We start from the raw sequence: 14,824 nt of genomic DNA on the forward strand, positions 1-14,824 counted from the left end.
ACCACAGGGGCCATCTCAGAATTGCTGGGGAGGGAAGGGGGGCATGGGCTGGACTCACACTTTCCCATGTGCTTCAGCTTGTCCCTGAATAAGGCATCTTCAGACACAGCAGGGTTGGCGTCACCAGTTCCTGGAAGGAGGAGACACCTGCTGAGGGCCAGCCAAAGAGAGGGAGCAACGGCTTTGGTGGCTGTGTCAGCCCTATCCTCCCACCTGAGGAAGGATGAACAGGTTCTTCCCTGAGCAGGAGGAGTTTAAAGCAAGGAGGACACTCGGGGCTCTAGGCGCATGCCTGCCTCCTTGAGGGTTCACTTTCCTCCTCTGCAGAAATAGGGCCGGTCTCTTGGTCTGCTGTGTGAGTGGAGAGCCGACTCGCATTAGGGTCTCAACTACCTGCTTCTCTGACCAACTCTACATTCCTTGAAGTCACATCGGTAGCTTGAAGTCAGCCGTGGGGGCATATTTCCACCACGGAGGTCACCAGGCACTACAAACGAGGCTTCCCCGGCACCAGAGCCGGCTGTTAAACATTCACCAACACACCGAGGGCCTGTTCCCCTAGACATGCCTTTGACAGTCCAATGAGGTAATGGCACAGAGCCGGCATTTGCAAGTCCCTTCTCCTTCATGCCGGGGTCAGCCCCCTCTGCTCCTCCTTCCCAGGCACAGGGTTTCTGGCTAGTTCGACAGTGAGCAGGAATAAGACTGCGGCTAGTCCTGGAGTCAGAACCCAGCCGGCCACCTACAGTGTCCCCAGCTCCCTCAGCACCCACTTGGGTCTCTCCCTGCCTTCCTAAAGCCCCTGCTCTCCATCCTGCAACTTGGCTAATCCCCAGTCACCTTGCCTGCTAAGTCCCCTTTGAGTCATTCTGATCCATCTCAGCAGCCCTGGTGTCTCTAGTTAATTCAGGATCAAGGAAAGAGGCTCCGGTTAAAACTCCCAGATGCGCATCTGGTGGGGTCTAAGCTCCCAGCCTGTTGCTTATGAATCAGTTCCACGGGATTTTCTCCCTTGGAGCTGGGATCAACTGAGCTCCCCTCCTTCTGCTCCCCCACCCCCACTCCACTGCACGATGCCAAGTCTGTTTCAGGCAAAAGCTGCTGAGCTTTTCTCTGAGATGGGCAGCTTGTATATGTGCAGGGCGTGGGGCACCGACCGGGCAGGGCCACTGTTCACACACAGGCAGAGTCCAGGTGTTGAGTGTGGAACCGGGGGACTCCTAGGCCTCTGCTCCACGTTCCCAGCTCCAGCTCAACCTTCCCTGTCTTCCAGTAGCACTGCTGCCAGCCTCTTTCAGTCATTAGGGTGTTTGTGTGGAGGGAACTGGCCCTCTTTTGAGGCAATTCTTGCTTCTCACTACCTTGTACACAAAGCTCAAGTTTTCTCTTCCTCTACCACCTAGGGCAGGGCCTAGCAGATGGCAGATATTTCCCAGCTGTTGAGTGAGTGAATGAATGAATGAATGAGCTCTCCCAGATTAATCCTGTCCTCCTTTGCTCCATACATTTGCTATAATCAACAGGTGTGTCCTCAGTTTTGCTGGTCTGCTCTGCCTGATTCTTGGACGTATCTCCTTACAAGACCATAAGCTCCCCCTGGACAGAGATCAAGCCTCATCAGTCTCTGAGTCCTTCTTACCCACTCCCCCACCATGGGACGCTGTGTGGTACAATGTGTTCTCTTCTAGCCTACGCTCCAGATACAGGTTGGGAGTTCTGCCAGCTCATGTTAGCTGATCACAGGTGTGGGCTCAGAAGCCCTGGCAGCAGCTGGATTGGTAAGACCCAATCCAGCAACTACATGGAGTGGCCATCTCACTCCAGAGTGGGTGTGGAGGTGGGGGCAGCCTGCTGAGGGAGCCAAGGGTCCCCCAAGTCTGCTTCCACACCCTACTCCCAAACTCCAAATGCGCAAAGCAAAGTTGGGGTGTAAGCCCCTCATGCCTTCAGACATCCCTCCCAGGAAGGCAAGGTAAGTTACCTGGGACAGGAGAGGGAAAGCCAAAGTCGTTTCCGACAGCCACGCTGCTGGATTTGGATTTCTGGGATTCATATTTCAATCGATCTGGAAAAGGACCATGTTCTTAGGTCAGGAGAGTCAGCTCCTGAGCTCCCAAGGACAGGCTGGGTTGAAATGAAGGAGGTTGTTGGAAGCTGAACCCCCAGAATCAAACATGAGCACACACAGTCACACAAAATATGCATGCACACATGTCTACCAGCACTCAATGAACCAGCCATAACATACAAACTACTGCCTGACAACCATCTGGAAGGACAGCGTGTCAAAATTAGAAGGACCATGAGAGATTGTTGAGTCAAGACCACAGAATCCAAATCCCCTGATTTAAAAGGAAAGGTCCTGAGGCCTTCCCCCCGCCCCACCCCTCTGCTGCAGAGTTGGAGCCAGCCTTGGGCTTCTCCTCTCAGCCCAACATTTTCCCTGCACAATTTGCTCCTCCACCACAGACACATTATACATTACACACACACACACACACACACACACACACACACACACACACACACAAGCTCTCACCCTGTGACTGTCACAGGAACAGAACTCCACAGCCCTCTCACCTCCTCCAGCACAAACACACTCCCACCCTTCAGTTTGGAAGGGCAACCAGGCTGCAGAGCAGGGTCCACAGCCCAAAGACAACCCAAATACCTCAAAAGTTTGAGAGCCCACCACTAAGGTCCTCCACTCAGGGAGTCTCCACTCAGGTGCTCATGAACTCAGTCATACCACACCCGCCTTGTGGCAGGTGCTCTGAGAGGAAGGGCACCTTATCCCCCCCATCGCCCTGTGCCAAGGCCTGTGCCTGGCACAGAGCAGATATGCAACAAAAAGGAGAGACCGAAATGGGCATGCCCCTCTTCCTCTGAGTCCTGAGGGAGGGAGAAGGGGTGGCTGGCAACCGAGGTCCCCACCGGCAGAATTCTGGGGCTTCCATGGGATAACTTGGTGGGATAACTTGCAGGATGGGAAGCACCTGGCACCCCGGTCCCCAGCTCAGTGCTCTCCTGAGCCCCAAGGCTAAAGCCAGCATCACTTCCCTTCTTCAGCCACAGAGAAGCGGCTCCACCTCCCCTGTGTCCCCTCAAATCCCCCCCCCTCGCCCCGCCCAGGGCCCACCTCTCTCCAGAGCAAGAAGGAAGTCACGGTTGCGTTGCAGCTCCTTCATGAACTCCTCATTTTGCAGGAAGAGCGCAATCCTCTCGTCCTCCAGGTACTGCTTCCAGCGGCTCTCCTGGTCTCGGGGCCCAGGCCTGGCCGTGGCAGGCAGACCTCCCTCTCCACTCACAGGCTTGGGGCCCCCTGGGTTACCCTGAGGAGGGGAGCAAGCATGCTGAATGCCTATTTACAGGGGCATGTGCTGCATAAACATCCACGTCCATCTGAGTGTATTCATGCCCTTTCCCAGGAGCCTACAGCCCCCCCACCCTGAGGCCCGCAGCTCCTAGTGAGACCTAGTTGTCAGCCAAAATCCAAAGGAACAGGTCAGAGCCCTCAATGCTAGGGAAGCAGCAAGGACTTAAAAACTATTTTTCCTCCGCACCATGGACCACCGCATATCTTCATTTACAGCCTGAACAATCTTGAGAAAGGGATTTGCAAACTGTTCAATGACCTACACATGGATTCCCAGACCCAAACTTCTCCCTGCACCAGCCGCCTTCAGGGTGCACCTGCCCCCACTGCAGGGGGCATCTTGGGGCAGGCCAACATTTGGGAAGAAGTTCCCTCTGGCCCTCTGCCATTGGCCGCCCCATACCCGCCTCTCTCCAGCCCGAAGGACACAGCAGAGAGCCTCCTCAGGCCGTCACCTTCCCTGAGTAGAAAAGGAAACTTACAAGCCCAGACAGGAAGTGAGGCTTTTGGTTCAGCGTTCTTTCCCTACAAACCCAGAGCAACAGAAACAGCTCAGCCTGGGTTAAAAATCAGGAAGCAAAACTGGCTGGCACAATTTGTGTGGGAAAAGAAAGAGGCTGGACAGGCAGGTGGGAGTGGAGGGGAGGGCAGCCCTGTACCTGGATGATGTCCAGTTGCTGGGGTAGGATACGGAGGAAATCATCTGGGAGGTTGCCCAGCAGTGGGGGGTTCCAGTTCCGATAGCGTCTCTGGCTTGTAGGGGGTCCAGAGCCCAGCACGTCGATTCTGGGGAGTAGGAGGTGACGAGGAGGGAGCCGTCAAACCCAAGCCCAGGTCTCTCGACCCATTACACCATGTCCTCAGGCAGGTCGGATCCTGCTCAGAGCTTCCCATGGCCACCACTGCCTCCAGGACCAAGGCCCATCACTCTGTGTCATCGCTGGAGACCCTTCCAAACCAGGATTAGTGAACTCCCCAGCCTCGGCCTCAGGCTGGGCACCTGCTGAGCCGGACATTCATGGCTCTCCAATCACTCAGTGCCCTCCAGGTCCCTAGACCCAGAGAGCTCTCTGTCCTTGGTACTCATGTGAGACACTATGGATTTAGACTAGACATTTATGAGTGTCCTCTAAAGACAGCCAGGGACGTTGCCTTTCATGCTCATAGCCCTAGCAGCTGGCATAGCGTCAGGCTCATGGTTGCTGAGTAACAGGTACGATCCAAATGAACAGACACACAGTCCTCTACCAGCACAGCCTGCGGCCTGATGGCTTGCTGAGGAGGGGACACAGGCAGATGCCAGCTTCCCTAGAGAAGGTAAAGCAGAAGAGGTTCCAGTTCTGGCTCAGCCACAAGCCAGGGGCGCTGTCTTGAGTGAGACCCTGCTTCCTTCTGGGGCTCAGTTTCCTCATCTGGAAACTGCTACCTCCCTGCCAAGGTGCTTGGGAGCCCTATGAGGCTTTTTTGTTTGGTTGTTTGTTTTGTTTTGCTCAGGCCGGACTGCAGTAGTGCAATCATAGCTCACTGCAGCCTTGACCTCCTGGGCTCAAGAGATCCTCCCAACTCAGCCTCCTGAGTAGCTACGACTATAGGTGTGTGCCACTATGCTGGGCTAATTTAAAAAATGCTTTTTGATTTTTCGTAGCGACAGGGTCTCATTATGGTGTCCAGGCTGGTCTCAAACTCCGGGCCTCAAGCGATCCTCCCTCCTCAGACTCCCAAAGCGCAGGGATTACAGGCGTGAGCCGCTGCACCTGGCCCTAAGGCTGTGTCTTGAACGCTGTTCCGAAACGGCATATAGAGAGGCGGGTATGGACAGCTCTCATTCCAAGGGTAATCAGGAGCCGCTCTTCCTAGGCCAGTAGTGTCACAGGAGCTCTGTGCCAGGGGTCAACTGGGGGAGATGGGGGCAGCACACATCTTCCCTGACCCCCACCCTTCCACCAGGGCCTGAGAGTAGCCTGGATCCTGGCCAAGATCTCCCCACAGCTCCGTGGCAGCCTGTGGCGTGGCAACCGCAGGGCACGTGTTCTGCTGAATCAGGGAAATGACACACTGACAAGGGCCAGCGGTGGGGGCCACTCTCGCCCTGGGCCTGGCTTTGATTTGGTCTCCAGCTCCAGGAATCCCGCCCGCCCCCTCACTGGAGGGGAGCTTTTCCGGGCTGCCGCTGACTATGGAAATAGCTTCCTTTCCTTTTCTATTTTGGGCGGGTGGCCGAGGAAGGCGAGAGGAAGGGGCGGGGGCGGCGGCAGACGGATAACCAGCTGCTAAGTGCCTGGTGGGAGCTCAGTGCTGGTGGATTGGAGCCAAGGGAACCCCAGCACGCCTCGTCCACCCTCTCGCCATACAGAAGAGGGAGAGGGAACGGATTGGAGCGAAGCTTGCGTCATGATCTGGGACTCCCAGTCCCAGGCCGGATTTCTTTCTGCATCGCTTGGCCACCTCCTGTCACTGTTCTCATTTTTCTCTAAAGGCCTGAGAGGCAGGGGAGAGGATGCCTCACCTCTCAGGGATGTGCAGACCACCTCTAGCCACAGCGGGCAGAAATCCTCTGCAGTAGTGTTACCATTCCTTGGGTCTCAGAGTCTTCATCTGGGACATGGGTGCCCACTCCCAACTTAACCATGACCTGGAGCTACCCAGGAGAGCAGTGGAGGGAGAGCCCCAGAGTTGCATTTGGATGCCTCTCACCACTGAGAAATTCAAGTTGGGAAGGGGACAAGGTGAGGCAGGCCCCTGCTCTCAGCTGTGTCTCCCTTGCCGCCAGGCCCTGGTCCTGAAGGAAGGACAGGCCCAGCCCCCTCCCGGGCCCTTGCCTGGCACGGGTGGGTAGAGATGAGGTCAGCCACAGCTGCGTGAGCCAGGGGCCCTGAGCACAGGCAGTCTGGGCAACTCCATTGTGGTCGGAAAGGAATGTCAGAAATGAGCTGAGAGGCAAATAAAAAACTTCCAAGGCTGTAATTTCAAGAGAAAAACAGCAGGCGGCCTGTGCGGGAAGGGTCCGTCCCCCCTCCCCCCTTCAGAGACTTTCAGAAAGATGAACAAAAGGACAGGCTGGGGGAGGGGAAGGAGATAAGACTGGGGTAGAGCTCCTGGTCAGCGTCCTCCTCCCTGGACCCCCAAACTAGAAAGAATCTTCAGCCCCATCCAATCCCCAGGTTTAGCCATGGAACATCAGACCTGATGGGGAAGGATTCCAGACACAGAGCTTCTAAGCTGGATTTTTGGTAAAGACTGGACATTGAGGTCCAGATAGGATCAGGCCCTGTCCCAGGGTACACAGATCATCTGGGCACAACCTGAGCCCAGGTCCTGACATTCCAAGCATGCTCCCTGGGATGGCCCTGCCTCTCTGTGTCCCAGCAGGATAATGTCCAAGCTCTGCCCTGTCTGCAGGCTCTCAGGTCCCCCAGTGGCTGGAGGTGGCAGAAGGGGATGGCCTAGGGGTAGATCTGGGCCTGGCAGAGTCATCCTGGGCACAGGGACACCTGCCTCTTCCAAACCCTGGGGGGAGCCTTGCCACTGGTCTCTATGTTCAAGTTAGAGCAGAACTCTAGGCCATTTCCCCACACAAATCTGATCTCCCTCAGCAGCCAGAGAAAGATTTCTAAAAACCTAACTTGCTCCTATCACCCTCCAGCCTAAAGCCCTTCATTGGCTCCCCACTGGCTGCCAGATCAAAGCTTACCGGAGGGTCACGAGGCCCCCATGATCTGCTGGCCTCTCCAGCCTCACTCAGCTGTTAGATACTTCCAAGGGTTGGCTAGATGGTTCCCTCTTTCCTGCCTCCAGGCCTTTTTACATGCTGTTCCTTTGCCCGGAACACTTTTCTGTCCTCTGCTTTTCCAGACTACTGCCAGTGTGGTCTCCAGGTCACAGAGTGGACCCCAGTCTCTTTAGGCAGCCTTCCCTGCCCCTGTGTCCATGGCTTCCCCAGACTCCACTTTCTCTGAGAGTTGAAGGTGGGGTAGCAAGGCATTCCTCTCTGTTTCACACACGACTCAACAAACGCTGGAAATTGATGTCCTAGACAGGGTCCTGGAGATGGCCTAGGGGTAGATCTGGGTCTGGCAGAGCCATCCTGGGCACAGGGACACCGGCCTCTTCCAAACCCTGGGGGAGCCTTGCCACTGGTCTCTATGTTCAAGTTAGAGCAGAACTCAGGCCAGCCAGTACAGCCGGGGGGTGGGGAGCAGGCAGGAACAGTAGACCACCTGCATGGGTCTGGGCCATATGGCACTGTGCAGAGTGCTTCACACACCACAGCTCATTCAATCCTCATGACAGTGCTGAGGCAGAAATCAGTATTCTCACTTCATAAGAGGCAAATGAAGCTCAGAGAGGTTAAGTCATGGGCCAAAGGCCACACAGCAGAGGCACCTGAAGAATCAGAAGTTAGGCTGCTTGAAGGAAGTAGGTGGGGAGAGCAGTCTGCTTCTGTCTGACTCCATAGCTCAAGTTCTCTTCAGTGATCCACTTCCAGTCCAGCAAAGTCTCTACTTCCTAGGTCAGGCCCTGGAAACTCCAGCAAGGGCAATAACTTCTCCAAAGTCCACAGGGTCTGAACAAAGCTTCCTGAGCCTTGGTCCAGGGCTGAGGTCACCTTGCCCCCAAGAGAAGCTCCCATCCTGGGCTGCACTGCCCTTGACCCCCAGCCCTACTACTCACAGCAGGAGAGGATGTGGGCCAGGATACCCACACCACACTTAGACTAGAAAGCTCAGTCAGGTGTGGTGGCATAGACCTACAATCCCAGCTACTTGGGAGGCTGAGGCTGGAGGATCAATGAAGTCAAGGAAGTCAAGTCTACCCTGGACAACATAGTGAGACCCCCAACTCTATTTTAAACACATACACTGAGACTGTCTCTTACAGTGATAAAGACCCTAGCTCTCTTCCTGTCCCTGACTCGGAACAATACCCTCCCTCCTCTCAGTAACTCTCTAGGACTCTGTCAGCTCCCTAAGCTGGAATCACAGAGATTTTACTGCATAGGGAGGTGACAGGACACAGCAGTGAAGCGTGATTAGCTTTGAATTCAGAATGGCCTGGATTCGAATCCCAGCTCTTGGTCTTGGGGAAGTTATGAAACCTTTTGAGGCTCAGTTTCCTCATCTGTAAAATGGGGATGATGCCAACGGTGGTCACCTCTGTTCTAAATGTGATGATGTGGGAAAAGAACCTTCTCAGCGTCTGGCATGGGAAGGTGCTTAACAAATGAGCTATACCTGTGTGAAAACAGAGTTCTCCACTCCCACTGCTTGGAGCCTTCCCTTCTGGGCTAGGGACAGTCCCCTGTTCCATCATCTTGCCCACCCCTCCCCACCCAGGTCTGAGTCATTTTAAGGAACAGGAGCTCCGGGACAAAGAGGCCACAGCTCCACTCCAGTAGCCTCAAACTAAACATGGAGACCAGAAAAACAAGTGCCTCAGTCAGAGACCCCTGGAACCCCGTTGACAACTAGCTTCATTGTAAGCTTCCAAATTAGAGTCTCTAACCTGGAAGAAGTTTCCAGGGACCTCACTGTCTGCTCCCTGTCTCCAGTTATCAAACTACCCCAACAAAAGAGTCTTGTTTGCATTGCTTCAAATCCCCATAAGATCCCTAGCCCAAGACAGCACACAGCCATTCCATCGATGACTGACTACTGAATTGGAGTGCTGTGTTGGGAAGGATTCGGAAGTTCTGTCTTGGCTTGGCAGGAAAGAGCACAGTAATTAATTAGTAATGCTTGCCATGAGCTCAGGAGGGAAAGTGTCAGTACACATCCCATGTGTTTGTCATTCCCACTTGGCATGTGCCCTGAGCATAGGCTCCCAGAAAGCAGAGGCTGAGCCTCTGTGTCCCGTATGGTATGGGACATATCACCTAGCCTAGAGCAAAAATTTAGTAAACGTTTGATCTTGCAATCCTTACATTTTGAAAGCTCTCGTGGTATCTAGCTAAAATGTCTCTTGCTTGCAATAGAAGCCTGTCCTTGGTGGAATAATATACTGAGGGGTCCAGTCAAGTTCCCACTGTGTTTGTACACAACTCAACTCCTGATCCCCCTCCCAACCACCCTGCACTCTGAGACAAGACAGATTCTCACCGGGGAGGTGGAGTTGGGGGAGCCAGAGGGTAAGGCCGGTCAAACATGTGCATGTGGTAAGCTGGTGGGGAGTACACAGGTGGGGGCTCTTCATCGGAGCTGTCAGGTTCCAAAGTCCTCTCCAAGATCTAAGTCAGAGACAGCAAAAAAAAAAAATAAAAAATAAAAAAGTTAATAATCCTTCCTTGAGGCCGGGCTCGGTGGCTCAGCCTATAATCCCAGCACTTTGGGAGGCCGAGGTGAGTGGATTGCCTGAGCCAGCGGGTTCGAGACCCACCTGGGCAACTTAGTGAGACCTCATCTCTACAATAAATCAAAAATTAGCCGGGTGTGGTAGCGCATGCCTGTAGTTTCAGCTACTTGGAAGGCTGAGGCGGAAGGGTTGCCGGACCCCAGCAGGTTGAGGCTGCGGTGGCCGGGAGTGGCCACTGCACTCTAGTCTGGGTGAGAGTGAGACTCCAACTCAACAAATAAATAAATAAAATAATAAAATAATAATCCTTCCTTGAACTCAAATAACATTCAGACAAAACCAAGTGCGGATGAGAATGTGTAATAAGGGAAACCTGTGCCTTGCCGGTGAGCATGCAAAGCAATATAACCAACACCACTTTGGAAAACTATTTGCTTTTTTGTAAATGCTAAACACATGGCCACCTCTGACCCTGCCATTCTAGCGTACTCCGTAGACATGAAAGTATGTGTACCCAGAACATGTTCATGGCAGCATTATGCATCCCATGAGGTTCAAAAACAGCAAAACAGACACAGTGACAGGAGTCAGAGCAGTGTACCCTCTGGAAGCAGGGAAGGGCAGGGTCCAGGTTCTGCTAAGGAAGGTTCTTGATCCAGTGAACACATGCCATGAAACTCCCGAGCTGCATGCTTGTGACTCATGGACTCTTCCACACACGCGCTATTCTTTGATGATAGCATCATTCATACCCTCTCTCAAAGTACTTCCACATCCATTACCTCATCTTAACCTCAAACAACCCGGCACAGTCAGATATGAATCATTACTCCCATTTTACAAATGAGGAAACTGATGCCCAGGGTAAGTGACACGGCAAAAGCCACAGACTCTTTAGAACTGAGTCTTCAGCTTGGACCAAAAAGGTCCCCCCTGTTGGTGCAATGACTGCACACCCAGGCTGGATGGTGGTGAGGGAACGCCCGGGAAGCCTGCCCTTACTCCTGGACTCCTGTATTCATCTGGGAGTCAGGAAGAGGGGGCAGGGAGAGGCCAAGGACTAGACAAAGCCTGGGGCTCCCGCTACATGAGTGACCCAGGCCCTTTCCCACAAATCCACAGAGGAGTCTGGGGCAGGAGGCAGCCACTGAGCAGGAGATGCCACATCCCATTCTGGCCCACACTTCAACCTTCTGCTCATGCCCCACATCCCCTGTGAGACCACAGAACATGGAGAGGATGCAGAGGCTGCAAATCTCCCGAGCAAGTTTGCAGAAGTCACCACTAAAGCTGCCTCTGCAAGTATGGGCTGGACCAGGCTGCACTGGCACATCCTTGCTCAGAGCCCAGCCATGCCCAGCACGCAGCCTTGCAGGAACACCCTGGAAGATGGGTGGGTGAGCCCACATGTGAGCATGCGTTCATGTTCTCTCTCTCTCTCTCTCTCTCTCTCTCTCTCTCTCTCTCTCTCTCTCTCTCTCTCTCTCTCTCTCTCTCTGCAGTGTTCTGTGTACACACAGCCCAACCAACCCAAGGAGGCCTCCCGCCCTGGAATGCACTAACGTTCTTTGAGGTGGAAAGTATTTAAACAGATGCTTCTACAGGAAAGAAGAATGTAGCTGCTTGGCAGGTCACAGCTCTGCTTACCCCAAATTTCCACAAGGAGAAAAAAAAAGAGAGAAACCACCACAGGCTCTGCTCCTGCTTGCTGACAAATCTCTGGTGCCTGGCGCATACAGAGAACTGGCTGCTGCTGTCCTCTTTCTGTTCTGTAGGACAGGGTTCCAGGCTGGGGCCTTGAAGCCAACCACCACCAGTCTTGGTGGCTGGCCCAGCCCATTCCCACCAAAGTTGGTCCCGGTCCACCGAGGTTGGTCGGGGCGAAATGTGGGAAGTAGGAGGAGAGCTCAGTAGGAACTGTTCCCAGAAGGAAACTGCTTGGGGTTTCCTCTGGCATTGGCCAACAGCAGTCGGCCCCCAGACTCAGGGTGGTCAGGCCCCTCGGCCACAGCAGGAGGCCCTCTCCTGCTCCCAAAGTGCAGCCTCCTGGGCAACAAGCCCAGACGTTCACCAGAGGCTCCTGCAGAGCACTGAGGAACACAGAGGAGGCAGGCAGTGGGCCAGACAGGCTCCGGAAGGCAGACCCCAAGCCCCAGAGACAGCAACCCCGGGCACGTTTCTGGCCTCGCTGCCTCTCTCCCCCCACCCCACCAGCCACAGAGCGGTTGCTCTTCTGGCTCTAAAGGTGCTGGAGTTTTGGGCTCTGTGGACCCCTGGGTGTATGATTGAGGGATGCCTGCCAGGTGCCCGGAGAGAGGAGGGCCTAGGCCACTGATCAGACAGGAAAGATTTCTCTGCAAGGATACCCCTCAGGCCCACCCACCATCCGTCACTCCCCAGAGAGGGGGCTTTTTCCAGTCAGCAGTTACTGTCATTCCAGCTGCTGCTCATAAATTTTCCGAAGCACTTTCCGCTGGCTCAGGAACTGCCTGCCGATGGGCCCAGGCAGAGCTCCAGCGTTGGGGGCTGGGGAAACAGCCAAGGGAGAGGGGGGTTGCTGAGAAGGGGCTCGATTTGGAAGGCAAGATTCTTAGAGAAACAGAAGTGCGTGCTCAGTGCAGGCCATCCTAGGATGCCTTGGGGAGGTGCACGAGGTGCGGGTACCAAGGACAAAGGAGGAAAGAGTGTTCGATCTGCCAAACTGACAGGTCAAATGAGACCGTAGTAAGGGCTAACGCTTGTGAGAACTTTCTTTCCAGCTCACACTTAAAGGACATCCAGCTGGCCCTGGAATAACATGAATTTGAACTGTGCAGGTCGACTTCTTCATGGATTTTCTTCCACCTCTGACCCCGGAGACAGCAAGACCCACCCCTCCTCTTCCTCCTTTCTCAGCTGCCCTGTGTGAGGACGAGGCTGAAGACCTTTATGATGATGCACCTCCACTTAATGAATACTAAACATGTTTTCTCTTCCTGATGACTTTCTTAATAACGTTTTCTTTTTTCTAGCTTACTTTATTGTAAGGATACAGTATACAATACATATAACATACAAAATACAGGTTAATCAGCTGTTTATATGATCAGCAAGGCTTCCAGTCAACAGTAGGCTATTAGTAGTTAAATTCTGGGAAAGTCAAAAGTTCTCCATGGATTTTTGACAGAAGGTTGGGGTTGGCACCCCTAATCCTACATTTTTCAAGGGTCAACTATATCTGCAAACACACACCCACTCACACTCTCTCTTTCTCTTTCTCTCACCCCTCCTTTCTTTCTTTCTTTCTTTTCCTTTTTTTTTTTTTTGAGTTGGAGTCTCACTCTGTCGCCCAGTCTGGCCATGGCTTACCGCAGCCTCGACCTCCTGGCTCAGGTGATCCTTCCACCTCAGCCTTCTAGGTAACTAAGACTACAGGTGTGTGCCACCATGTCCGGTTATTTATTTTTTTATTTTTTTATTTTTTTGTAGAGACGAGATCTCACTATGTTGCCTAGGTTGGTCTCAACCTCCTGGGCTCAAGCAATCCTCCTGCCTCGGCCTCCCAAAGTGCTGGGATTACGGGCTTAAGCCACCATGCCTGGCCTCACCCTTCCTTTCTACAAGGAAGATCTGGGTTTTCCAAAACTCCATCCACTGACTAATCAAAGATGTGGTCTCATACAGAGAGAGATAATAGAAAGCCGTGCAAAGATAAGCAGCAACATTTATTCATTCAACAACTATTCCCCAAGTGCCTGCTCTGTGCCTGGACTGTCCTGGGTGCTGCAAGTGACACAGGGTCAAGCCAGATGTCTTTGCCCACAGAGCTGCTCCTCCACCACCAGAAGTCCTAGCAGTACCCACTAAGGGAGAGAGAGCAAGCATGACTGATTAAAGGAGAGCAATGAACACGGGTGATAACAATACCATCCCATATGAGGATCAGAAGACATGACACATCTAAAGCACTTAGGCCAATGCCTGGCACATGTTTGGGACTCAACAAAGAGTGGAATTAAATCCTGTCTGCTGGGCCCTTGTCTTGTCCACAGCTGCATGTCCCAGACAGTCCTGCAGACAGCAACCATCTCTCTGACAGACCCTGGGTGCCTCACCTTCCTGCACCTAGCACTTCAGGCTCTGGGGATCCTGGGGGACCAGACGTGCACTGAACTCTTGGGTGGGACTGGGGAGGACAGGCCACTCCCAGAAGGTGACTTTCATGCAGTGTGGCAGTCCCCCCTCCTCAGTCGCTTCCTGGAGCAGCACTGCTTGGGTGCAGCTCACCACTGCCCCCATCACGCCATGGTCAGGGCGATGTGACTTGCAAGTCTGAAATGTCACCCACCTCCCATGGCTCCCTATGCTTTCAGGACACAGTCCCACTCTCTCTCTCAATGATTTGTCAACCTCCCTTGTCTCCTACCCCTCCAACCCTAACCTATCACGTGCTCTCTCACCTCCAGCCTTTGTACAAACTGTTTCTTTGCCTGCACACCCTTCCCGCTGCTTTGTTCTTCCTTCTGTCTTATCCACTCCTTCCTCCGGGAAGCCACTCCTCCTCTCTGCTGATTCCACATCTCCATCCACACTTACCACTGTGGGCTATCTGCGCCGACTCTCACCTCTGTCTAGTCCATACTAGACTGTGAGTTCCAGGAGGACAGAAACAGTGTGACTTGTGGACATCCTGAGCTTCAAGAGCCTTTCTTGAAAAATACATGCTAGAGGACTCCAGGCCTGGAAGTGGGACTCAGTATGCTAGGCAGGGGCCCAGGCACCTGCATTTTTACCAAGGCCTTGATCCTGATGACCCCTGACTCAGGGTCTAGTACTGCCTGGCATCCCACTGGTGCCTGCTCTGTGTTTACTGAATGACTGCATGATCTCTGCCCATAAGATAAGGCTGCTGACTTGATAGCACGTTTCTCAGGGTCTAGTACCATCTGGCATACCACTGAGTGGGCGCTCAGTTTGCTGAATGACTGCATGATCTCGCCCCATAAGATAAGCCTGCTGACTTGATAGCACGTTTCCCCACAGGAAGTAAATTAAAGCCTCTTGCTGGTTAGAACCCAGACCTCAAAGAGGTCAAATGACAGGCGGTTGAAGCAGGCGGAGAATGACCTGGGGCACGCCCCTACCTCCGGCGGTATGCTATCCTCCGAGTCGGAGCTGTCC

General features: G+C 53.6%; 1 protein-coding gene across 1 annotated transcript in view; it reads right to left on the reverse strand.

The window, feature by feature from the left end:
* Nucleotides 1-14,818, reverse strand: part of CUEDC1 (CUE domain containing 1) — a 20,169-nt gene extending 5,351 nt beyond the window's left edge. The window contains exons 1-6 of the mRNA XM_021712342.1: nucleotides 14,788-14,818; nucleotides 9,472-9,599; nucleotides 4,036-4,162; nucleotides 3,140-3,332; nucleotides 1,982-2,065; nucleotides 59-130 (exon numbers count right to left, since the gene is read on the reverse strand). Coding sequence (XP_021568017.1) covers nucleotides 59-130; nucleotides 1,982-2,065; nucleotides 3,140-3,332; nucleotides 4,036-4,162; nucleotides 9,472-9,524 — 529 coding nt within the window. The 5' untranslated portion in view covers nucleotides 9,525-9,599; nucleotides 14,788-14,818. The remainder of the gene's footprint in view (nucleotides 1-58; nucleotides 131-1,981; nucleotides 2,066-3,139; nucleotides 3,333-4,035; nucleotides 4,163-9,471; nucleotides 9,600-14,787) is intronic.
* Nucleotides 14,819-14,824: the final 6 nt, after the last annotated feature.

This window comes from Carlito syrichta, unplaced genomic scaffold (genome assembly GCF_000164805.1).
Source record: "Carlito syrichta isolate Samal-C Ts95f unplaced genomic scaffold, Tarsius_syrichta-2.0.1 Scaffold303195, whole genome shotgun sequence".
NCBI classification, from domain to species: Eukaryota; Metazoa; Chordata; class Mammalia; order Primates; family Tarsiidae; genus Carlito; species Carlito syrichta.